The following is a 27291-nucleotide window of genomic DNA, read 5'->3' as shown; positions in this document are numbered from 1 at the left end:
CACGCCGTCCCATCCAATTTTCCCATCCAAAAACTTGCTGTTTGACGTAGAGAAACATGTTCGCTTGGCCGCTCTGTGTTAAAGCTTCACAACAAACAAAAAGTGAAGTGAATTATATTTATATAGCGCTTTTCTCTAGTGACTCAAAGCACTTTACATAGTGAAACCCAATATCTAAGTTACATTTTTAAACCAGTGTGGGTGGCACTGGGAGCAGGTGGGTAAAGTGTCTTGCCCAAGGACACAACGGCAGTGACTAGGATGGCGGAAGCGGGAATTGAACCTGCAACCCTCAAGTTGCTAACACGGCCGCTCTACCAACCGAGCTATACCGAGCTATACAGGCTGTGTCTCGGTGCTAAAGGCAGCTGCAATCCACTGCTTTCCACCAACAGCATTCTTCTTTGACGTCTCCATTATTAATTGAAGAAATTGCAAAAGATTCAGCAACACAGATGTCCAAATTACTGTGTAATTATGCGATGAAAAGAGACGACTTTAAGTGGTGCTGGGCTAATATGTCCGCTACAACCCGAGACGTCACATACACGCGTCATCATTCCGCGACGTTTTCAACAAGAAACTCCGCGGGAAATTTAAAATTGTAATCTAGTAAACTAAAAAGGCCGTATTGGCATGTGTTGCAATGTTAATATTTCATCATTGATATATAAACTATCAGACTGCGTGGTCGGTGGTAGTGGCTTTCAGTAGGCCTTTAAGCTAACAACTAATTAATAATAATCCCCTATGTTATGTATAGTTCCTGCTGATATTGTATTATTAGCGGTATCGGTATCGCCTCGGGAGTGAAAAGGTTGTAATACCGTACCTGTGAGCACGTCACAGCCAGCCAGTCTCGGTCCAGGTAGGTGACAGGGTCCTGGCCGCTGGACATCAAGCTGAGGAAGCAGATCTGATTGACCCACCTGGCCACTTCCGACACCTCCGAGGCGATGAGCACCTGGCAGATTTGCGGTAAAGGTAAAAACGTTGTCCCGTAAACCCCCCCGCACAAATTGTGCCTACCCTGACTTCCAGGTCCTCCGACTTCAGGCCCAGGAGCACCAGAGAGGAGTAGACCAGCACCAGGTTGCTGAAGGCTTGGCTGGAAAAGCTGCCGTCACAGCAGGTGGGCACAGCTGTCAGTCGTGTTTATATTGTGGTCAGAGTGTTGTGTAAGCCAGTGATTTTCAACCACTGTGCCGTGACATACAGTCTGGTGTGCCTAATTTTCACCTGTTTGGGTTAAAAATATTTTTCGCAAACCAGTAAATCTAGTCTGCAAATTACATGTTGTTGTTGAGTGTCGGCGCTGTCTAGAGCTAGGCAGAGTAACCGTGTAATACTCTTCCATACCAGTAGGTGACAGCAAGCTTTGTAGATGTCGGAAACAGCGGTATGCAGTGTGCAGGTAAAAAGGTGTCTAATGCTTAAACCAAAAATAAACAAAAGGTGAGTGCCCCTAAGAGAAGGCATTGAAGCTTAGGGAAGGCTATGCAGGACGAAACTAAAACTGAACGGGCTACAAAGTAAACAAAAACAGAATGCTGGACGACAGCAAAGACTTACTGTGGAGCAAAGACAGCGTCCACAATGTACAATCAATGATGTCCCCGACAAAGAAGGATAAAAACAACTGAAGTATTACCGATTGCTAAAACAAAGTAGATGCAGGAAATATCGCTCTAATGAAGACATGAAACTGTTACAGGAAAATACCCCAAAAAAAGCGAAAAAGACACCAAAATGGTAGTGCGAGACAAGAAGTAAAATACTACACACCAAAACAGCAAAAAACTCAAAATAAGTCATGGCGTGATGTGACAATAGAACACGGGTGTCCAAACTTCTTCCACAGAGGGCCGCACACGGAAAAATTTAAGCATGCGGGGGCCATTTTGACATTTTTCATTTTCAAACCATAACAAAATATATGGATTTTTTTTTTTTTATCCTTAGAGCTCCTGGGGAGCATAGAGGGTCTCAGTCACTAAAATGTTAAAAATAAGTCAAATTATTATTATTACTTCTTAATTATTGCTTACAGTAAATCTCTATATCAACTTGAGGTTGATATATAGTAAAACAAATAAGGTTTTATGCCTTTTCTGTCAAAGACAACTTTGTTTTTTATAGTAAAACTGAAATATGCAGTATCGTCAGCGATCCTGTTCTGTCTCCCTGTAATGTTTGTCTGATCTTGAATGGGATTGTGCTGAAAATTGTAATTTTCCTGAAGGAACTCTCCTGACGGAATAAATAAAGTACTATCTAATCTAATCTAATCTATTTAGATGGATAGATAGTACTTTTATTGATTCCTTCAGGACAGTTCATTTATTTAGCAATTAAAGCCCTCAAAGATCAATAATGCAGAACACCATTGATTTTAATTTTCTAATATTTTTGAGTAATCACAGTGAAAAGTTAAATAAAATCCTACTAAATATATTTGAGATCCGAAAGGTTCCCCAGTCATAAAGTGATACATTTTTATTAGTTATTTTTTTACTTTTAACACTTAAATTTCAAGATCGACTCCCGACATATCTGTCGATTTTAAGTTTGAACTATTATTTTGTTTGTTTTATGCTATTTTGTCAAAACTTTGATGTTTTTATACGGCAACCACACAACATATGCAATATTTTTTCCACATAAAACATTTTAAAGTGATAATTTTTAAGTAATAATTCATTATAACAGATTTTTTGGTCCTTTTTTTATTTTTTGAGCAATGGAAAAAATAGTAAACAAAGACAAAAGGAACAAAAAACTGCCTGCATGACAGCTTTGTCAACATTGCCACTTTTTCTCATTAGATTTCACCTCATTCCACTTTTTTTTTTAATTTTTGCAATACTATCAATTTTGCAATTTTTGCAGAATGTGTGGCGGGACGGTAAACGATTAGCTGCAGGCCGCAAATGGCCCCCGGGCCGCACTTGGGACACCCCTGCAGTAGACCTAATTCGAGACAAGAGCTATAGTGATACATAGTTGGTTATGATTTAAAGTCATACCCACTAATTGCGACAACGACTTTTTACTGTCAACTGAGTTTCGTGTTTTAATGATTTCTGCTGGTGGTGTGCCTCTGGATTTTTTCAACGCAAAAAATGTGCCTTGGCTCAAACCAGGTTGAAAAACACTGGTGTAAGCGATAAGGACATTTCTGGTCCTAAATGTGGCAAGTAGACTGTGAGGGTTGTATTCTAAGACCACAGCGACTGGGCAAAATAAATGCAAATAATGTAGGCAGGCTTGAAAAAAGCCTATTTTTGATCTGCAAAATTAGAGAAATTCCTGGAAAAAAAATACAAGTACAGTGGAACCTCGATTTATATCCCCTTTATTTTCAAACTTTTGCGTTTGCAAACATTTAGAACTGTGCCTGTGAACGAACGCTTTATTCATTTCGCGTCCCTCTGGCAGCCATTTTGTGCTTGCTTGTACTAAAGAGATTGAGCTTTGTACCACAACAACTTTTTAATTGCCATGTGAACTGACTGTAGGAGCTTAAATGCTGTTTAAATGAATTTACATTTTATGGAAGGTGCTTTATGTTTATTCAGTCAAAATGGGACTATTTACTTTATTTGCATAATAAGAAAATTGATATATTGAATGCTTAGAGTAATTATATAAAGCTCACTTTAATTGTAATTATTACATTTGTCAAAATGATTTGATGACGTAATTGTTTTAAGTGCATATATGGCGGAAGGATCTGTGTGGTAAGGGGATTTTTGGACGCAAGGTGTTATGGGTAATTGCTGTCAGGTGCGGTGGAATCGAGCCACACAGTTTTTTGACCTCACTCATACTTATTGTCATTCATACTTTTTCTAACTAGTACTGCAACAAACTCTCTTTATTTTGTCATCCATTTGTTCCCACATCGTGACTGTTTTATGTTTTGAATTATTAAGATCACAAGTAAACCATACAAACCAAGAAGAACGTCTGCAGTTTTGTTTTGTTGTTGCCGCAGCAAGCGGAGTGAATGTGATAGTAGAGGAGCCTCAAGCTTAAGGCTACTTTAGGAATCTACACTGACCTTTCTAAAAAAAGTATTTTTTCCCAGTAGAAGAGAAACATTCTTCTCAAGCACACACACACACACACACACACACACACACACGGCCCCTCACCCCCTGCTCATTTCTGACCTCTAATAAACTGCTCCTCCGCAATGCTAATGTACTATAAGTGTGTTTCACTTTTTAAAATGATTACCATTGTAGCAATGTGGTTGTTCCGGTTAAGGATTTTTTGAGATTTCAGATCGTTTGTGAGGGCACCAGCAAGACAGTTCGGCTTGTTATTAAAGAGACATATTTCATATGTTGGTTTAATATACAACAGTTAAAAGTACCAATGATTGTCACACACACACTAGGTGTGGCGAAATTATTCTTTGCATTTGACCCATCACCCTTGCTCACCCCCTGGGAGGTGAGGGGAGCAGCGAGCAGCAGCAGAGGCCACGCCCAGGAATAATTTTCAATCAATCAATCAATCAATGTTTACTTATATAGCCCTAAATCACTAGTGTCTCAAAGGGCTGCACAAACCACTACGACATCCTCGGTAGGCCCACATAAGGGCAAGGAAAACTCACACCCAGTGGGACGTCGGTGACAATGATGACTATGAGAACCTTGGAGAGGAGGAAAGCAATGGATGTCGAGCGGGTCTAACATGATACTGTGAGAGTTCAATCCATAATGGATCCAACACAGTCGCGAGAGTCCAGTCCAAAGCGGATCCAACACAGCAGCGAGAGTCCCGTTCACAGCGGAGCCAGCAGGAAACCATCCCAAGCGGAGGCGGATCAGCAGCGCAGAGATGTCCCCAGCCGATACACAGGCAAGCAGTACATGGCGACCGGATCGGACCGGACCCCCTCCACAAGGGAGAGTGGGACAATTTTTGGTGATTTAACCCCCAATTCCAACCCTTGATGCTGAGTGCCAAGCAGAGAGGTAATAGGTCCCGTTTTTATAGTCTTTGGTATGACTCGGCCGGGGTTTGAACTCACAACCTTCTGATCTCTGGGCGGACACCGCATGGGGCCCGTTAAGCTTTTCAACATTCCCAAATATTTTGTTTTTATCTTTTAGATGGAAAGTGTAGCTGCCATTATGATGTGCAGTGCTATGTTCAAATGACCGTAAGTCTTGAACTATATAAATAATTTCAATGGTTGGAATCTGCGATTTTGCATGACATACTAGTTACTATGGTCATCTAATGAGTTACTATGGTCATCTAATGAGTTACTATGGTCATCTAATGAGTTACTATGGTCATCTAATGAGTTACTATGGTCATCTAATGAGTTACTATGGTCATCTAATGAGTTACTATGGTCATCTAATGAGTTACTATGGTCATCTAATGAGTTATTATGGTCATCTAATGAGTTATTATGGTCATCTAATGAGTTACTATGGTCATCTAATGAGTTACTATGGTCATCTAATGAGTTACTATGGTCATCTAATGAGTTACTATGGTCATCTAATGAGTTATTATGGTAATGTAATGAGTTACTATGGTAATATAATGAGTTACTATGGTAATCTAATGAGTTACTATGGTCATCTAATGAGTTACTATGGTCATCTAATGAGTTATTATGGTAATGTAATGAGTTACTATGGTAATATAATGAGTTACTATGGTCATCTAATGAGTTACTATGGTCATCTAATGAGTTACTATGGTCATCTAATGAGATACTATGGTCATCTAATGAGTTACTATGGTCATCTAATGAGTTACTATGGTCATCTAATGAGGTACTATGGTCATCTAATGAGTTACTATGGTCATCTAATGAGTTACTATGGTAATGTAATGAGTTACTATGGTCATCTAATGAGTTACTATGGTCATCTAATGAGTTACTATGGTAATGTAATGAGTTACTATGGTCATCTAATGAGTTACTATGGTCATCTAATGAGTTACTATGGTAATGTAATGAGTTACTATGGTAATCTAATGAGTTACTATGGTCATCTAATGAGTTACTATGGTCATCTAATGAGTTACTATGGTCATCTAATGAGTTACTATGGTCATCTAAAGAGTTACTATGGTCATCTAATGAGTTACTATGGTCATCTAATGAGTTACTATGGTAATCTAATGAGTTACTATGGTCATGTAATGAGTTACTATGGTCATCTAATGAGTTACTATGGTCATCTAATGAGTTACTATGGTCATCTAAAGAGTTACTATGGTCATCTAATGAGTTATTATGGTCATCTAATGAGTTACTATGGTCATCTAATGAGTTACTATGGTAATCTAATGAGTTACTATGGTCATCTAATGAGTTACTATGGTCATCTAATGAGTTACTATGGTCATCTAATGAGTTACTATGGTCATCTAAAGAGTTACTATGGTCATCTAATGAGTTACTATGGTAATGTAATGAGTTACTATGGTAATGTAATGAGTTACTATGGTAATATAATGAGTTACTATGGTCATCTAATGAGTTACTATGGTCATCTAAAGAGTTACTATGGTCATCTAATGAGTTACTATGGTCATCTAATGAGTTACTATGGTCATCTAATGAGTTACTATGGTCATCTAACGAGTTACTATGGTCATCTAATGAGTTACTATGGTAATGTAATGAGTTACTATGGTAATCTAATGAGTTACTATGGTCATCTAATGAGTTACTATGGTCATCTAATGAGTTACTATGGTAATGTAATGAGTTACTATGGTCATCTAATGAGTTACTATGGTCATTTAAAGAGTTATTATGGTCATCTAATGAGTTACTATGGTCATCTAATGAGTTACTATGGTAATGTAATGAGTTACTATGGTAATGTAATGAGTTACTATGGTAATATAATGAGTTACTATGGTCATCTAATGAGTTACTATGGTCATCTAAAGAGTTACTATGGTCATCTAATGAGTTACTATGGTCATCTAATGAGTTACTATGGTCATCTAAAGAGTTATTATGGTCATCTAATGAGTTACTATGGTCATCTAATGAGTTACTATGGTCATCTAATGAGTTACTATGGCCATCTAATGAGTTACTATGGTCATCTAATGAGTTACTATGGTCATCTAATGAGTTACTATGGTAATGTAATGAGTTACTATGGTCATCTAATGAGTTACTATGGTCATCTAATGAGTTACTATGGTAATGTAATGAGTTACTATGGTCATCTAATGAGTTACTATGGTCATCTAATGAGTTACTATGGTCATCTAATGAGTTACTATGGTCATCTAATGAGTTATTATGGTCATCTAATGAGTTGCTATGGTCATCTAAAGAGTTACTATGGTCATCTAATGAGTTACTATGGTCATGTAATGAGTTACTATGGTAATCTAATGAGTTACTATGGTCATCTAATGAGTTACTATGGTCATCTAAAGAGTTACTATGGTCATCTAATGAGTTACTATGGTCATCTAATGAGTTACTATGGTCATCTAATGAGTTACTATGGTCATCTAATGAGTTACTATGGTCATCTAATGAGTTACCATGGTCATCTAATGAGTTACTATGGTCATCTAATGAGTTACCATGGTCATCTAATGAGTTACTATGGTCATCTAAGTCACATCATGTCAGACGAGGCACCAAGCAGTGTGGGTGGCGAGCGTTTCCACAGAGTGTTTCCAAAGCAGCCAGCCTGAAATGAGGGTGTCAGGGACGGACGATCTTTACAACAAAGTTCTAAAGTTTAGTGATATATCAGATGTATAAGATTGGAGGTGGGGTTTTTTTTTTTACCCTTCGCGTTCATATTTCGCTGTGTTTCCTGCATTTTTGTTGCGCTTGGCTTGATTGTAAAATATGTCGATGGAGAGGGGGTGTGAAATGTATATGTTGTCGATATTCAGTGTTTTATCGTTCATAGTTAATATTGTTAATCTCATCTTCTTTCTTTACATGTACATTCTCAGTCAGTAAAAAAAATACAATTCCATTTTGTTAGGTGGTCTGTCATAACGTTTTTAGCATTCAATCAGACATTATTATGAGTTTTTGGATTAGTGGTCCTAAAAATCAGATACAAAGGCCGCCAGCATACTTGCCAACCTTGAGACCTCCAAATTCGGGAGATTGGGTGAGGGGGTTTGGTTGTAGCGGGGGGTGTATATTGTAGCGGCCCGGAAGAGTTAGTGCTGCAAGGGATTCTGGGTATTTGTTCTATTGTGTTTATGTTGTGTTACGGTTCGGATTTTCTCCTGAAATATGTTTGTAATTATGGTTTGGTGTGGGTTCACAGTGTGGCGCATATTTGTAAGAGTGTTAAAGTTGTTTATACGGCCAAACTCAGTGTGACCTGTATGGCTGTTGATCAAGTATGCCTTGCATTCACTTATGTGGGTGTAAAAGCCGTATATATTATGTGACTGGGCCGGCACGCTGTTTGTACGGAGCAAAAACGGATCTGATGACAGGTTGTAGAGCAGTGGTTCTCAAATGGGGGTACGTGGACCCCTGGGGGTACTTAAAGGTATGCCAAGGGGTACGTGAGATTTTTTTTAAATATTCTAAAAAATAGCAACATTTCAAAAATCCTTTTTAAATATATGTATTGAATAATACTTCAACAAAATATGAATGTAAGTTCATAAACTGTGAAAAGAAATGCAACAATGCAATATTCAGTGTTGACAGCTGGATTTTTTGTGGACATGTTCCATAAATATTGATGTTAAATATTTCTTTTTTTGTGAAGAAATGTTTAGAATGAAGTTGATGAATCCAGATGGATCTATGTTACAATCCCCAAAGAGGGCACTTTAAGTTGATGATTACTTTTATGTGTAGAAATCTTTATTTATATTTGAATCACTTGTATATTTTTCAACAAGTTTTTAGTAATTTTTTTATCTTTTTTTCTAAATAGTTCAAGAAAGACCACTACAAATGAGCAATATTTTGCACTGTTATACAATTTAAAGGCCTACTGAAATTAGTTGTTCTTATTTAAACGGGGATAGCAGGTCCATTCTATGTGTCATACGTAATCATTTCGCTAGGTGACATCATACGCAAATACGGTTTTAGCTTTCACTGTTATGCTGATGACACCCAACTCTACATGCCCCTAAAGCTGACCAACACGCCGGATTGTAGTCAGCTGGAGGCGTGTCTTAATGAAATTAAACAATGGATGTCCGCTAACTTTTTGCAACTCAACGCCAAAAAAACGGAAATGCTGATTATCGGTCCTGCTAGACACCGAACTCTATTTAATAATACAACTCTAACATTTGACGATTAAACAATTAAACAAGGCGACACGGTAAAGAATCTGGGTATTATCTTCGACCCAACTCTCTCCTTTGAGGCACACATTAAAAGCGTTACTAAAACGGCCTTCTTTCATCTCCGTAACATCGCTAAAATTCGATCCATTCTGTCCACTAAAGACGCTGAGATCATTATCCATGCGTTTGTTACGTCTCGCCTCGACTACTGTAACGTATTATTTTCGGGTCTCCCCATGTCTAGCATTAAAAGATTACAGTTGGTACAAAATGCGGCTGCTAGACTTTTGACAAGAACAAGAAAGTTTGATCACATTACGCCTGTACTGTATATACCCTTATATACATATATACATACATATATACCTATACTGTATATACCTTTATATACATATATACATACATATATACCTGTACTGGCTCACCTGCACTGGCTTCCTGTGCACTTAAGATGTGACTTTAAGGTTTTACTACTTACGTATAAAATACTACACGGTCTAGCTCCATCCTATCTTGCCGATTGTATTGTACCATATGTCCCGGCAAGAAATCTGCCTTCAAAGGACTCCGGCTTATTAGTGATTCCCAAAGCCCAAAAAAAGTCTGCGGGCTATAGAGCGTTTTCTGTTCGGGCTCCAGTACTCTGGAATGCCCTCCCGGTAACAGTTCGAGATGCCACCTCAGTAGAAGCATTTAAGTCTCACCTTAAAACTTATTTGTATACTCTAGCCTTTAAATAGACTCCCTTTTTAGACCAGTTGATCTGCCGTTTCTTTTCTTTTTCTTCTATGTCCCACTCTCCCGTGTGGAGGGGGTCCGGTCCGATCCGGTGGCCATGTACTGCTCGCCTGTGTATCGACTGGGGACATCTCTGCGCTGCTGGTCCGCCTACGCTTGGGATGGTTTCCTGCTGGCTCCGCTGTGAACGGGACTCTCGCTGCTGTGTCTTGGATCCGCTTTGGACTGGACTCTCGCGACTGTGTTGTATCCATTGTGGATTGAACTTTCACAGTATCATGTTAGACCGCTCGACATCCATTGCTTTCCTCCTCTCCAAGGTTCTCATAGTCATTATTGTCACCGACGTCCCACTGGGTGTGAGTTTTCCTTGCCCTTATGTGGGCCTACCGAGGATGTCGTAGTGGTTTGTGCAGCCCTTTGAGACACTAGTGATTTAGGGCTATATAAGTAAACATTGATTGATTGATATTGCCATATTTTTGCTGAAATAATTTAGTAGAGAAAATCGACGATAAAGTTTGCCACCTTTGGTACTTCCGGAAAAAGCCTCTTTTACCGGAAGTCGCAGACGATGACGTCGCAAGTGTGTGGGCTCCTCAGATATTCCCATTGATTTTAATGGGAGCCTCCTACAAAAACAGTTATTCGGACCGAGAAAATGACAATTTCCCCATTAATTTGAGCAAGGATGAAAGATTCGTGTTTGAGGATATTGATATCGACGGACTAGAAAAAAAAAAAAAAAACGAGTTGAAAAAAAAAAAAAAGCATAGCATTGGGACGTATTCCGATGTTTTTAAACACATTTACGAGGATAATTCTGAGAAATCCCTTATCTTTCTATTGTGTTGCTAGTGTTTTAGTGAGTTTAACCGTACCTGATAGTCGGAAGTATACGTCCACGGCCGGGTGTTGACGCTCAGTGTCTCACGGGTGTCGACGGCAGCTGTGCAGACGACACAAGCTCAGCTGATATCCGGTAAGTGGCGACTTTTTAAACACAATTTTCTCACCGAAACCTGCTAGTTGACATTCGGTAGGATCCATCTCTGCTTGACCGCGCTATGAACCATAGTAAATTTTCAGCTCCGGGAATTTTAAACAAGGAATCACCATGTGTTTGTGTGGCTGAAGGCTAAAGCGTCCCAACTCCGTCTTTCTACTGTGACTTCGCCATTATTAATTGAAAAAATTGCAACAGATTCAGCAACACAGATGTCCAAAATACTGTATAATTATGCTGTTAAAGCAGACGACTTTTAGCTGTGTGTGTGCGTAGCGCTCACACTTCCTAAAACCCTGTGACGTCACGCGTCCACGTCATCATTACGCGACGTTTTCAAGACAAAACTCCCGGGAAATTTAGAATTGTAATTTAGTAAACTAAAAAAGCCGTATTGGCATGTGTTGCAATGTTAATATTTCATCATTGATATATAAACTATCAGACTGCGTGGTCGCTAGTAGTGGCTTTCAGTAAGCCTTTAATAAATCAGAAACTGATGACATAGTGCTGTATTTGACTTCTTAATTTCCTTTTTCCAACCAAAAATGCTTTGCTCTGATTAGGGGGTACTTGAATTAAAAAAATGTTCACAGGGGGTACATCACTGAAAAAAGGTTGAGAACCACTGTTGTAGAAGACGCTAAAGGCGGTGCCTTTAAGGTACGCCCCCAATATTGTTGTCCGGGTGGAAATCGGGAAACATTCGGGAGAATGGTTGCCCAGGGAGATTTTCGGGAGAGGCACTAAAATTTTGGAGTCTCCCGGGAAAATCGGGAGGGTTGGCAAGTATGGCCCCCAGACACATTTTTTTCTCTAATTAAATTGCCCATGCTTGTTATATCGCATTCAAAGTGTACCAACCTTCAGTAAAATATGGACATTTGTCGAAGCTGGAACACATTATTCCATTTTGCATGGTTTCTTAATTTGCTTAATTTTTATATTTACGAACCCTGTTGAAGAACCAGTTCAGATCATAAATCGAGGTTCCACTGCATTGTATTGAAAGTGAAAAATCTGGGTATTATCTTCGACCCAACTCTCTCCTTTGAGGCACACATTAAAAGCGTTACTAAAACGGCCTTCTTTCATCTCCGTAATATCGCTAAAATTCGCTCCATTCTGTCCACTAAAGACGCTGAGATCATTATCCATGCGTTTGTTACGTCTCGTCTCGATTACTGTAACGTATTATTTTCGGGTCTCCCCATGTCTAGCATTAAAAGATTACAGTTGGTACAAAATGCGGCTGCTAGACTTTTGACAAGAACAAGAAAGTTTGATCACATTACGCCTGTACTGTATATACCTTTATATACATATATACATACATATATACCTATACTGTATATACCTTTATATACATATATACATACATATATACCTATACTGGCTCACCTGCACTGGCTTCCTGTGCACTTAAGATGTGACTTTAAGGTTTTACTACTTACGTATAAAATACTACACGGCGCCAGCGCCCCCCGCGACCCCAAAAGGGAATAAGCGGTAGAAAATGGATGGATGGGTCTAGCTCCATCCTATCTTGCCGATTGTATTGTACCATATGTCCCGGCAAGAAATCTGCCTTCAAAGGACTCCGGCTTATTAGTGATTCCCAAAGCCCAAAAAAAGTCTGCGGGCTATAGAGCGTTTTCATTTCGGGCTCCAGTACTCTGGAATGCCCTCCCGGTAACAGTTTGAGATGCCACCTCAGTAGAAGCATTTAAGTCTCACCTTAAAACTCATTTGTATACTCTAGCCTTTAAATAGACTCCCTTTTTAGACCAGTTGATCTGCCGTTTCTTTTCTTTTTCTCCTATGTCCCACTCTCCCTTGTGGAGGGGGTCCGGTCCGATCCGGTGGCCATGTACCGCTTGCCTGTGTATCGGCTGGGGACATCTCTGCGCTGCTGATCCGCCTCCGCTTGGGATGGTTTCCTGCTGGCTCCGCTGTGAACGGGACTCTCGCTGCTGTGTTGGATCCGCTTTGGACTGGACTCTCGCGACTGTGTTGGATCCATTATGGATTGAACTTTCACAGTATCATGTTAGACCCGCTCGACATCCATTGCTTTCCTCCTCTCCAAGGTTCTCATAGTCATCATTGTCACCGACGTCCCACTGGGTGTGAGTTTTCCTTGCCCTTATGTGGGCCTACCGAGGATGTGGTAGTGGTTTGTGCAGCCCTTTGAGACACTAGTGATTTAGGGCTATATAAGTAAACATTGATTGATTGATTGATTGAAAAATATCAAAATGGCTTCCACATCCTTTGATTTCTCCGTCTGCTCGCGTGAATTGACTTGTGAGACTGCTTCATAGCCACGACACTTTTTTCTTATTTTTTTTAGTTATTCAAGTGTGAGATTATTTCCGATGCAAAGCGTAAAAAGGACAGTATTTACAGTAAAAGTGTGCACTGACCCTTCATCTGTGCAGTGCAAGATGATCCAGCAGTGAGTGTACTGGAAGGATAAAGCAGTGAGCCTCATCACCACCACCTCGCTGGCACGCTCCTGATGCAGCTCATCCTGCTCCTACACACACACGCACGCACGCACGCACGCACACGCACACACACACACACACACACACGCACACACACCCACGCACACACACTTATGTCATATATATTATGGAAACTATCACAAATCAATCAAATTGGATGTAACCAATACTGGTACGAAGGGCACACAAATTATAATTCAGTGAAAATTGTGTGTTTGTGTGTATGTTTGTGTGTGTGTGTGCGCACCTGAACCATGATGGCGGTGCGTTCGTCCACCGTGATGACGATGTAGTTGTCCGTGCCCCCGAGAGTCTGCAGGGACGGACAGTGATTGCGCTCCAGCACCGACACGTTAAACCTGCGACGCGGTCAGACTTCAGTCAGGTAGGGTTCCTTTTCAAAGTGACTAACTTCCATACTAGCGAGTGGCGGAAAACTGTCCGCTTGACGACAACTGCTGTCAAAATATTGTACTTAAGGAGTGGCGAGACAAAAAAAACAAAAAAACGGTTCGCATCCGAATCGCGATTCTTACTTATTCCGTAACAGACGTCATTCGTCAGCAGCAAAGATGAGATGTTGCAACCAATTCAGAAAATGTTTTGATTTAAATGATTTACCAAATTAAGCATTGCAAGAATAGGTTAGAATCAAGAATCGATTCTCAATTAAATCGTTACTGCAAGGATCGGAAATCAAATAGAATGAATGGGACTTTACAAACTCATATTGAATATTCACCTCCTTATTAAATGTTGACATATTTTACACTTAAAAATTAGTTAATCTTTTAAAACTACTGTGGCTACAAATGTACAAAATATGATTCTTATATATATATATGTATATATATATATATATATATATATATATATATATCTCCAACCATTTTCTACCGCTTATTCCCCTTTGGGGAGGCGGGGGCGCTGGCGCCTATCTCAGCTACAATCGGGCGGAAGGCGGGTTACACCCCGGATAAGTCGCTATCTCATTGCAGGGCCAACACAGACATACAGACAACATTCACACTCACATTCACACACTAGGGCCAATTTAGTGTTGCCAATCAACCTATCCCCAGGTGCATGTCTTTGGAAGTGGGAGGAAGCCGGAGTACGCGGAAGGAACTATACAGTATATATATATATATATATATATACACACACACACACACACACACACACACACACACACACACACACACACACACACACACACATATATATAAAGACTTATGTGAACTTACTGTTGTAAACTCTTTTGTATGAATATGTACATAAAATTTTATTAAATTTAAATACATTTTTGCTGGAAAAAAAACAATTTACACCAACTTATTATTTTGGTGTTTTTATCTATATAGTTATGTGAGATTACTGATGTCACATTTATTATATATAAACATCATTTCATTTTATATAATCGTTATAAATAAGAATCCCAAGTTGATGAGAATTGTTCTTTTCCAGCGCCAGCATTTTTTTTTTTAAACTAAAATGTAATTAATTTTATGTACATATTGATATAAAAAACGTTTACGACAGTAAGTATATATATATATATCCATCCATCCATTTTCTACCGCATATTCCCTTTTGGGGTCGCGGGGGGCGCTGGCGCCTATCTCAGCTACAATCGGGCGGTAGGCAGGGTACACCCTGGACAAGTCGCCACCTCATCGCAGGGCCAACACAGATAGACAGACAACATTCACACTCACATTCACACACTAGGGCCAATTTAGTGTTGCCAATCAATTTATCCCCAGGTGCATGTCTTTGGAAGTGGGAGGAAGCCGGAGTACCCGGAGGGAACCCACGCATTCACGGGGAGAACATGCAAACTCCACACAGAAAGATCCCGAGCCTGGATTTGAACCCAGGACTGCAGGAACTTCGTATTGTGAGGCAGACGCACTAACCCCCATATATATATATATATATATATATATATATATATATATATAAAACACATAAAAAATTATACTCATAAATGTATTTCAAGAGATATTCTCTTATAATTATTCTATTATTATTTTAAAGCTTTGGGATTTCTTTCTCTAACCAGGTTGAAAAAAAAAATCTAATACAAACAGCTTCTAAAAAAACAGCTTTGACATTGTCAATCCTTAAAAACAATAATGTTTATGAAAACACATACTGCATCAAGTATATTTGAGTAATGTTATGGTATTATTTAAGTCCGGTATATTTCCATAACCCTGCTGTTTTTTTTATTGGGGGGACGATTCACAGCATTTAAAACACCCACCTAATTTAGTTGCCAGACAAAAGAAAATGGTACAATTTGTGGTGAAATGTGGGGCCATCTTGTGGACAAATAGAAAACAACATTTGACATAAAGTAATGATTTAGTTTAGGTTATGACAAATGTGGGATCACATTTTTTTTTAATGGGACATTTTTTTGCTACAGGGAACAAAAGTGTTGTTTTTTTGTGTAGCGTGGCCTCATTAGGCTAATTTAAGAAACAGAGGTGTCAGATTAAACATATTTTTAGATGAAATATCACCCTGCAGATTTAACATGTATGCTTAGGAATGAAAAACAAAGATCTTTAAAGGCTTAAATATAAGATGTGGAGAGAATCACGTCAACATGGGGGATGTTTTTGTGTGTTGCGCTTGCCGTGCCAACACTCACGTGGACTCCAGCGCCTGCAGCAGCAGCGGACAGTTGAGGAGCGTCTCTGTCGCCAGCAGCACGTACGCCACCGTGTCCTCCAGGCACCAGGGGGCGCTCTCGGGGAGGACGGTGTCGAAGATGAGGTGCTCCACTTTTCGCTCTTTGCAGATGGTCGCCCATGGCGACGGGCCCGGGTGGTCGTACTCCACCACCAGGGAGAAAAGGTTCCAGGGGAAGTCTGGGCCTAAATGTTGCTGGTAGACTATCACGCACACACTCTCCTGCACGCTGCACAGAACAGGTGAGACAACCACAACTGGACGTGATCACTTTTTAAGTCTCTGCAAGTCAGTTACTGCTCGTTAAAGGGGAACATTATCACAATTTCAGAAGGGTTAAAACCAATAAAAATCAGTTCCCAGTGGCTTATTATATTTTTCAAAGTTTTTTTCAAAATTTTACCCATCACGGAATATCCCCAAAAAAGGCTTTAAAGTGCCTGATTTTCGCTATCTACGAAGCCACCGTCCATTTTCCTGTGACGTCATCCAGTGATGCCAATACAAACAACATGGCGGTTACCACAGCAAGATATAGCGACATTAGCTCGGATTCAGACTCGGATTTCAGCGGCTTAAGCGATTCAACAGATTACGCATGTATTGAAACGGATGGTTGGAGTACGGAGGCAGATAGCGAAAACGAAATTGAAGAAGAAACTGAAGCTACTGAGCGAATAGCTATTGACGCTATTCGGCCATGTCTGCCTTAGCATCGCCGGTAAAATGTGCAGACCAAATGTGACACTGGAGTAACTTAAATCCGTCGATTGGTAAGTGTTTGTTTGGCATTAAATGTGGGTGGAGGGAAACGCTGGATGCAAATACAGCTACAAAAGTACATACAGCTAGCCTAAATAGCATTTTAGCATTGATTAGCTGGCAGTCGGGCTTCACGGTGGCAGAGGGGTTAGTGCGTCTGCCTCACAATACGAAGGTCCTGCAGTCCTGGGTTCAAATCCAGGCTCGGGATCTTTCTGTGTGGAGTTTGCATGTTCTCCTCATGAATGCGTGGGTTCCCTCCGGGTACTCCGGCTTCCTCCCACTTCCAAAGACATGCACCTTGGGATAGGTTGATTGGCAACACTAAATTGGCCCTAGTGTGTGAATGTTGTCTGTCTATCTGTGTTGGCCCTGCGATGAGGTGGCGACTTGTCCAGGGTGTACCCCGCCTTCCGCCCGATTGTAGCTGAGATAGGCGCCAGCGCCCCCCGCGACCCCGAAAGGGAATAAGCGGTAGAAAATGGATGGATGGATGGATAGCTGGCAGTCATGCCGCGAACAAATATGTTTGATTAGCACATAAGTCAATAACATCAACAAAACTCACTTTTGTGATTTCGTTGACTTTATCGTTGGAAATGCATCTGCTATGAGTGTCGCAGGGTATCCATTCATCTCTGTGCCATGTCTGTCGTAGCATCGCCGGTAAAATGTGCGGACCAAACGAGGGACTTTCGCATCTCTTGACAATGGAGCAACTTAAATCTGTCGATTGGTGAGTGTTTGTTTGGCATTAAATGTGGATGGAAGGAAAGGCTGGATGCAAATATAGCTACAAAATGAGGCATAACGATGCAATATGTACTGTACATTAGGGCTGGGCGATAAAACGATAACGATATATATCGCGATAGACGTGATCAATATCAATAGAAAATGGGGTCGATAGAACGTTCGATAATTTCACTGAGTTCTGTTAGAAAAAATAGTAAGAAACGCAGAGCCAGAACCGCACGGCATTCTGGGGGGTGTAAGCAAAGGAAGGGCTTTAGCCTCTCGACCTATCACGGCCGAGCCTGAACCGCAAGGCATTCTGGGAAATGCTAACAGGGTGGGAAAAAAAAGCAACGATTGATTGATACTTTTATTAGTAGATTGCGCAGTACAGTACATATTCCGTACAATTGACCACTAAATGGTAACACCCCAATAAGTTTTTCAACTTGTTTAAGTCGGGGTCCACGTTAATCAACGAAACGGGAATATGAGTGCGGCAGCACGAGAGGAAATTGTAAATAAAAAAGGAAACGTCAAGTCACCAGTTTGGCAGTATTTTGGATTTTTTAAGTCCGATACGAATCAGAGTAATACTGTCTGCAAACTTTGCAAGGTCGTAGTCCCGACCAAGTCTTGGAACACGACAAACTTATTTTACAACCTGGGCCGCTCTCACCCGCTGGAGTACAGCAGCAAACAGCCACAACATCAGCCGGTGCAAGTGGGACAGCACTGAAGCGGCAACAACAGACCACCATGGAGAGGCACTCGGCAGCAGTGCCATACGACAAGAATTCAAAACGTTATAAAGAAATAACGGATGCAGTGGTGTATCAATTAGCGAAGGACATGCTACCGCTCAGCATAGTTGAGAAGTCTGGGTAAGCATTTATTTAATGTCAATATTTGCACATAGACCAGTATTTTCATTTATTAGACTGTTTTTCTTAATGCTGACCTCGTTCTAAAGGTTAAAGGTTATATTTAAAATAAAAGTATTTAAATTCAGCCTTTTTTCTCCTGGTCTTTATTTAGAATAGTTTTTTGTTTTTTTTATCGATAATTATCGATATCGACTGATATGAAACACTTATCCATCCATCCATCCATCATCTTCCGCTTATCCGAGGTCGGGTCGCGGGGGCAACAACCTAAACAGGGAAACCCAGACTTCCCTCTCCCCAGCCACTTCGTCTAGCTCTTCCCGGGGGATCCCGAGGCGTTCCCAGGCCAGCCGGGAGACATAGTCTTCCCAACGTGTCCTGGGTCTTCCCCGTGGCCTCCTACCGGTTGGACGTGCCCTAAACACCTCCCTAGGGAGGCGTTCGGGTGGCATCCTGACCAGATGCCCGAACCACCTCATCTGGCTCCTCTCGATGTGAAGGAGCAGCGGCTTTACTTTGAGTTCCTCCCGGATGGCAGAGCTTCTCACCCTATCTCTAAGGGAGAGCCCCAAACTCATTTGGGCCGCTTGTACCCGTGATCTTATCCTTTCGGTCATGACCCAAAGCTCATGACCATAGGTGAGGATGGGAACGTAGATCGACCGGTAAATTGAGAGCTTTGCCTTCCGGCTCAGCTCCTTCTTCACCACAACGGACCGGTACAACGTCCGCATTACAGAAGACGCCGCACCGATCCGCCTGTTGATCTCACGATCCACTCTTCCCTCACTCGTGAACAAGACTCCTAGGTACTTGAACTCCTCCACTTGGGGCAGGGTCTCCTCCCCAACCCGGAGATGGCACTCCACCCTTTTCCGTGCGAGAACCATGGACTCGGACTTGGAGGTGCTGATTCTCATTCCGGTCGCTTCACACTCGGCTGCAAACCGATCCAGCGAGAGCTGAAGATCCCGGACAGATGAAGCCATCAGGACCACATCATCTGCAAAAAGCAGAGACCTAATCCTGCGGTTACCAAACCGGAACCCCTCAACGCCTTGACTGCGCCTAGAAATTCTGTCCATAAAAGTTATGAACAGAATCGGTGACAAAGGACAGCCTTGGCGGAGTCCAACCCTCACTGGAAATGTGTTCGACTTACTGCCGGCAATGCGGACCAAGCTCTGGCACTGATCGTACAGGAAGTGGACCGCCACAATAAGACAGTCCGATACCCCATACTCTCTGAGCACTCCCCACAGGACTTCCCGAAACACTTATATCGTGATAATTTTTTTAGTCATATCGCCCAGCCCTACTGTACATACAGCTAGCCTAAATAGCATGTTAGCATCGATTCGCATGCTGTGCTAATCGATGCACATTCCACGTAAATCAACTTAAATCCGTCCCTGATCGTGTTGTTACACCCTCCGACAACACACCGACGAGGCATGATGTCTCCAAGGTACCGGAAGACAGTCAAAAAAACGGAAAATAACAGAGCTGATTTGACTTGCTGCGTGTAATGTGTTTGAGAAAAGGGCCTTGACTACCTAGGTGACGTCACGTTTTGACGTCCTCGCTCCGAGAGCAAATAATAGACAGGCGTTTAATCCGCCAAAATTCACCCATTTGGAGTTTGTAAATCGGTTAAAAAAATATATGGTCTTTTTTCTGCAACATCAAGATATATATTGACGCTTACATAGGACTGGTGATAATGTTCCCCTTTAACATGTTGGAAACATTCATTATCATCTTCAAATGACAAAACTTGTGCTCCCTTCCAAGTGTCCTCGGAGGCAATCGCTCATTGAAATACAGCAGGACACACAAAAGTAGTACTGCATAAATAAAAGCCAGTGTTGCGGTATCAAATGTATGCAAAACTTAAATACAGTTTGTAATGTCTTAACGAGGGCGTGGTACTCTCAGGTGATGTTTTGTAAAGTTGGCTAATGAGCAGAATTTCTTCAAGAGATGAGAATCTAAATTGTGGTTTGGTGTGCGTCAATTTGTATAATTACTTCAACGTGCCATAAATCAATTATAATTTTGATTAAATACATCCATCCATCCATCCATTTTCTACCGCTTATTCCCTTTCGGGGTCGCGGGGGGCGCTGGCGCCTATCTCAGCTACAATCGGGCGGAAGGCGGGGTACACCCTGGACAAGTCGCCACCTCATCGCAGGGCCAACACAGATAGACAGACAACATTCACACACTAGGGCCAATTTAGTGTTGCCAATCAACCTATCCCCAGGTGCATGTCTTTGGAAGTGGGAGGAAGCCGGAGTACCCGGAGGGAACCCACGCATTCACGGGGAGAACATGCAAACTCCACACAGAAAGATCCCGAGCCTGGATTTGAACCCAGGACTGCAGGACCTTTGTATTGTGAGGCAGACGCACTAACCCTTCTGCCACCGTGAAGCCCGACTGCCAGCTAATCAATGCTAAAATGCTATTTAGGCTAGCTGTATGTACTTTTGTAGCTGTATTTGCATCCAGTGTTTCCCTCCACCCACATTTAATGCCAAACAAACACTTACCAATCGACGGATTTAAGTTACTCCAGTGTCACATTTGGTCTGCACATTTTACCGGCGATTAAATACATATATGTGTTATTAAATATCTCTACTCAGTGGCCTAGTGGTTAGAGTGTCCGCCCTGAGATCGGTAGGTTGTGAGTTCAAACCCCGGCCGAGTCATACCGAAGACTATAAAAATGGGACCCATTACTTCCCTGTTTGGCACTCAGCATCAAGGGTTGGGATTGGGGGTTAAATCACCAATAATGATTCCCGGGCGTGGCCACCGCTGCTGCTCACTGCTCCCTTCGCCTCCCAGGGGGTGATCAAGGGTGATGGGTCAAATGCAGAGAATAATTTAGCCACACCAAGTGTGTGCGTGACAATCATTGGTACTTTAACTTAACTATGCATTTATTTTACTTTTTTTTTTTTAATATTTAATTTTACAATGATTTCAATATTTATTTAATCCATTAATTATTGATTTCATGATTTATTTAATTATTTCACGAGCAGAGCTGCTGACTGACAGCTGAGTTTGACAGTTAAAATTGATTTGTGAAGTGAAAAATGAAAAAAAAGCAATCAATAATTAATTAAATAATTAAACATTGAAATACCTAAATATACTTTTAAATTAAACGGGTTCATGAGGAGACCCTGCCCCAAGTGGAGGAGTTCAAGTACCTAGGAGTCTTGTTCACGAGTGGGGGAAGAGTGGATCGTGAGATCGACAGGCGGATCGGTGCGGCGTCTTCAGTAATGCGGACGTTGTACCGATCCGTTGTGGTGAAGAAGGAGCTGAGCCGGAAGGCAAAGCTCTCAATTTACCGGTCGATCTACGTTCCCATCCTCACCTATGGTCATGAGCTTTGGGTCATGACCGAAAGGATAAGATCACGGGTACAAGCGGCCCAAATGAGTTTGGGTCTCTCCCTTAGAGATAGGGTGAGAAGCTCTGCCATCCGGGAGGAACTCAAAGTAAAGCCGCTGCTCCTCCACATCGAAAGGAGCCAGATGAGGTGGTTCGGGCATCTGGTCAGGATGCCACCCGAACGCCTCCCTAGGGAGGTGTTTAGGGCACGTCCAACCGGTAGGAGGCCACGGGGAAGACCCAGGACACGTTGGGAAGACTATGTCTCCCGGCTGGCCTGGGAACGCCTCGGGATCCCCCGGGAAGAGCTAGATGAAGTGGCTGGGGAAAGGAAAGTCTGGGCTTCCCTGCTTAGGCTGCTGCCCCCGCGACCCGACCTCGGATAAGCGGAAGAAGATGGATGGATGGGTTCATGACACTTTTAATATCAGCATTAATGTATTTAATTCCGACAAATTTAGGTAATTATTTGAAGACTTATTATTTTATTTTGTCCCATTTGACCCTCCATCTGTGGACATTTGTGGTATTGAAAACATTTTTTAATGACAATTTACAGCTGGGGCAGCACGGTGGAGGAGGGGTTTGTGTGTCTGCCTCACATAACATAATCCTGCGCTCAGGATTGAACTGTGTGGAGTTTGCATGTTCTCCCCGTGACTGCGTGGGTTCCCTCAGGCTTCCTCCCACCTCCAAAGACATGCACCTGGGGATAGGTTGACTGGCAACACTAAATGGTCCCTAGTGTGTGAATGTGAGTGTGAATGTTGTCTGTCTATCTGTTTTGGCCCTGCGATGAGGTGGCGACTTGTCCAGGGTGTACCCCGCCTTCCACCCGATTGTAGCTGAGATAGGCTCCAGCACCCCCCGCGACCCCGAAAGGGATAAGCGGTAGGAAATGGATGGAAGAATGGAATTTACAGCTGACAAACAACATTTCCTCATAGGACGATTCATCCTCAAATGTAACTTTTGACAAACAAGTCGTCTTCATTATGATGCACATGTGATAAATGAAAATAAATGCTTCCATATATTCCAGTAGTGGGAGTAAAAACATACCTGCTGACGACACTGGCACCGTTGAGCTTGCTCTTGTTCTCGCTTGGGTGTACAGCAGTCACAGCTAGAGGGGGCGACACATTTAAAACAATAATTCATGGCGACACACAACCAGCAATTTATGGAATTTCCTCACACATTATGAAAAAAACAATTTTTGTGTAGTGGCTCCATCTAGTGGTCGGGCTGGTGAAATACAGTTTCATCAGCCCTTTCAAGGTCCTCAGGCTATTGTGCAAAATCATCTTTTTTACGATGTTATGACAAGATCTGTGCCGATGCAGCAATTATTTGGTACATTGTGATGTGACACTAAAAAAACAAAAAACACTCACCACACTTATCCATGTTCTGTGCATTTTAAGTGCTTGATATTTCTGATTTGTTACAAAACTTTAAGGAGGTCGTCATGTAAGTAAACAATATTGAAGTCGAACTTTCACATACTCTAATATAATATACCGTATTTTGTAAGGCGCACTGCAGAAGAATGGCCTAATTTTATCTTTTTTCATATTTAAGTGATAATAAAAAAAAAATTCTAAATGGTCTACAAAACATGTAACGGTGGTTCTCTGGTCAAAATGCTGCAGAGATGATGTTTCACAGGTAATTTTCAATTCGCTTTCTGACAGTCGCTTCCAGATGCGGCGTTTTGTGGGCGGTCTTATTTACGTGGCTCACCTTCGACAGCGTCTTCTCCCCGTCATCTTTGTTGCAGCGGTGCAGCGTGCAAAGACGGGAGTGGAAGAAGAGTCAAAAGATGGAGCTAACTGTTTTAATGACATTCATACTTTACTTATATCAATAACAGAGCAGCATTTACTCATCTGGAAACAACAACACCGGAAATGTGTCCCGTGACAAAACGTCCGACCGGAACTCTCTAATAACTAAAGTTCCTTGGGTGAATAATGTAAACTCACTACACCGGTATGTTTTAGCGCTTTCATGGCGAGTTTACTGACAGATATAAGTAAGAACTGTCATGTCTTCGTGATCATATTTTGTTTGGTTATGTTCTGTTGTTTTAGGACTCTTTGTGCACTCTTGTTTTTTCACCATGACAACCATTAGTTTCACCTGTCATGTGTTCGGACTCACACACCTATCACTAATCATATCCGTATTATTTAAGCTTGTAGTTGCCAGGCAGTCGGCCTGGGGTCATACTCAACACTCCGGTTTTGACTAAACTCAATACTCTGATTTTGCTGTTCATGCCATTGACTCACGCTCTGCCAAGCAAGTTTTTTTGCATGTCCTTCGGCTCTGCCCATGTGTAAGTTTTGTTTTCAAGCCAGAGTTTAGTGAGTTTTTTAGTTCATGTTTCATGTCCTCAGTTTTGCCTTTGCTTTTTTGTGCGTTAGGCACGCTCGCCTCCAGGTTGTTTTTTGTTTCCTTAGTCAAGTTTTTTGCCTCCGCTGTGAGCGCCTTTTGTTTGGTACTTTTTCAGTAAAATATTAAATGTCTTTACCTTCGCACCACGACCGGTCCAGTTCCTTTGCATTCCGGGAAAACAAACCACACCACAGTCCTCGTTATGAAAATAACTTTACACTACTTTATATTAGAAATGGCAAAATCCCATAACAAGAATAAAGAGAAAAAGAAGAAATGCATCGACAACGTACTACAAAGGTGGACACGCGCAATTTTTCAGGATTTATGCAGACCCCAAGTACAGATCAGCAGGTACCAGAAGGTAAAAGTTGCTTTTGCATAATATTGAGAAACAAAACACCAGATTATATGTCTCACCTCATACACATACCATAATAATACTCGTATGTTGAAGCACATCAAACGGGGCAGCCTACACTTATCTCTTATGTTTGACTGCCATCTACTGGTCACACTTATCATTACACCCTGTACCAAATATAATTGCTTTGAGGTGGGTAAACTCAACCAAACATATTCCTTACATTAGTCGCACCGGGTTATAAGGCGCACTGTTGAGTTTTCAGGGAAAAAAAAGGATTTCACACGCGCCTTATAGTCTGGGAAATACTGTAATATATATATATATATATATATATATATATATATATATATATATATATATATATATAAATGTATATAATATCCAAATTATATTAATTAATAATAATATATCTATTATATTAATATAATTATATGAATTAAATATACGTCCATTATATTAAAATAATATGTAGGAAAAAGAAATGATATATATATATATATATATATATATATATATATATATATATATATATATATATATATATGTTTGTATTAAAGTTAAAATACCAATGATTGTCACACACACACGAGGTGTGGCAAACTTATTCTCTGCATTTGACCCATCACCCTTAATCACCCCCTGGGAGGTGAGGGGAGCAGTGGGCAGCAGGGGTGGCTGCGCCCGGGAATCATTTTATGTGATTTAACCCCCAATTCCAACCTTTGATGCTGAGTGCCAAGCAGGGAGGTAATGGCTCCCATATTTATAGTCTCTGGTATGACTCAGTATGTATATATAGTTATTTTACATCCATTTTTTTTTTTTAGCCCAATGCGGCCCCTAAGTCAAGAAGGTTCGGCAACACCTGGTGTAGAATTTTGAGGACAAAATTAGCATTAAATCTACAGACCCAATAAACGGCGTGTTCCCAGTACAGCTTACTAAAAGGGCTGTGAGGCTAACACACTTTCAATACATTCTGAGAACCATTTTAAAAAGTGTTGCCTTGAAGAAGTGAACACGTTATGGAAAAAGAGGCAGATACTGACCTGTCAGTTGGCTCAGGTGTTGGATGATTGCAGATGTGCTGTCTTCACGATGAAGTGATATGATGACCAGAATCTGCGGAACAAAGACAAGCGTCAAGACGGTTCGTGTTGTGACTGCACGAGCAATGAGGGCTGGGCGATATATATCGATACACTCGATATATCGCGGGTTTGTCTCTGTGCGATACAGAAAATGACTATATCGTGATTCGAGTATATGTTCTCACACAGTTGCTTTTAGCTGCTGGCATTACACTACATGCGTTTCCCACTCTTTCTTGTCTCTGCTTCTCACAGAGAAAAACAGCACGGGGTGCATCGTCTGGGGGTGGTTTGGCTTCAAGCATGAATATGTTGAACAATTATGCAGAAAAAGCCTCATCCATCCATTTTCTACCGCTTATTCCCTTTGGGGTCGCGGGGCGCACTGGTGCCTAGAAAGGGAAGGCGCAGTACACCCTGGTCAAGTCGCCACCTCATCACAGGGCCGACACAGATAGACAGACAACATTCACACTCACATTCACACACTATGGACCATTTAGTGTTGCCAATCAACCTATCCCCAGGTGCATGTCTTTGGAGGTGGGAGGAAGCCGAAGTACCCGGAAGGAACCCACGCATTCACGGGGAGAACATGCAAACTCCACACAGAAAGATCCCGAGCCCGGGATTGAACCGCAGACTACTCAGGACCTTCGTATTGTGAGGTAGACTCACTAAAATCTCTGCCACCGTGAAGTCCAATATCTAAGTTAAAATTAAAGCAGTGTGGGTGGCACTGGGAGCAGGTGGGTAAAGTGTCTTGCCCAGGGACACAACGGCATTGACTAGGATGGCAGAAGCGGGGATCGAACCTGCAACCCTCAAGTTGCTGGCACGGCCGCTCTACCAACCGAGCGGCAAAAGCGTTGCTCCAAAAAGTAGCAACACTGCTATTTGATTTCATATTGTGCAGCTAATTTTTATTTCCATCCATCCATCCATCATCTTCCGCTTATCCGAGGTCAGGTCGCGGGGGCAGCAGCCTAAGCAGGGAAGCCCAGACTTCCCTCTCTCCAGCCACTTCGTCTAGCTCTTCCCGGGGGATCCCGAGGCGTTCCCAGGCCAGCCGGGAGACATAGTCTTCCCAACGTGTCCTGGGTCTTCCCCGTGGCCTCCTACCGGTTGGACGTGCCCTAAACACCTCCCTAGGGAGGCGTTCGTGTGGCATCCTGACCAGATGCCCGAACTACCTCATCTGGCTCCTCTCGATGTGAAGGAGCAGCGGCTTTACTTTGAGTTCCTCCCGGATGGCAGAGCTTCTCACCCTATCTCTAAGGGAGAGAGGAAACTCTTTTCGGCCGCTTGTACCCGTGATCTTATCCTTTCGGTCATGACCCAAAGCTCATGACCATAGGTGAGGATGGGA

General features: G+C 41.7%; 1 protein-coding gene across 3 annotated transcripts in view; it reads right to left on the bottom strand.

The window, feature by feature from the left end:
• Nucleotides 1–27291, bottom strand: part of LOC133549646 (protein shortage in chiasmata 1 ortholog) — a 96388-nt gene that overhangs the window by 9387 nt on the left and 59710 nt on the right. For all 3 annotated transcript variants that reach the window (XM_061895300.1, XM_061895288.1, XM_061895279.1), the window contains 7 exons: nt 25881–25953; nt 23124–23187; nt 16220–16489; nt 13802–13913; nt 13471–13583; nt 1030–1117; nt 833–964 (listed from right to left, as the gene is read on the bottom strand). In XM_061895300.1, coding sequence (XP_061751284.1) covers nt 833–964; nt 1030–1117; nt 13471–13583; nt 13802–13913; nt 16220–16489; nt 23124–23187; nt 25881–25953 — 852 coding nt within the window. The remainder of the gene's footprint in view (nt 1–832; nt 965–1029; nt 1118–13470; nt 13584–13801; nt 13914–16219; nt 16490–23123; nt 23188–25880; nt 25954–27291) is intronic.

This window comes from Nerophis ophidion, linkage group LG01 (assembly GCF_033978795.1).
Source record: "Nerophis ophidion isolate RoL-2023_Sa linkage group LG01, RoL_Noph_v1.0, whole genome shotgun sequence".
NCBI lineage: Eukaryota > Metazoa > Chordata > Actinopteri > Syngnathiformes > Syngnathidae > Nerophis > Nerophis ophidion.
The sequence above is the reverse complement of the archived record's forward strand: the minus strand, read 5'-3'. Positions and strand labels throughout refer to the sequence as shown.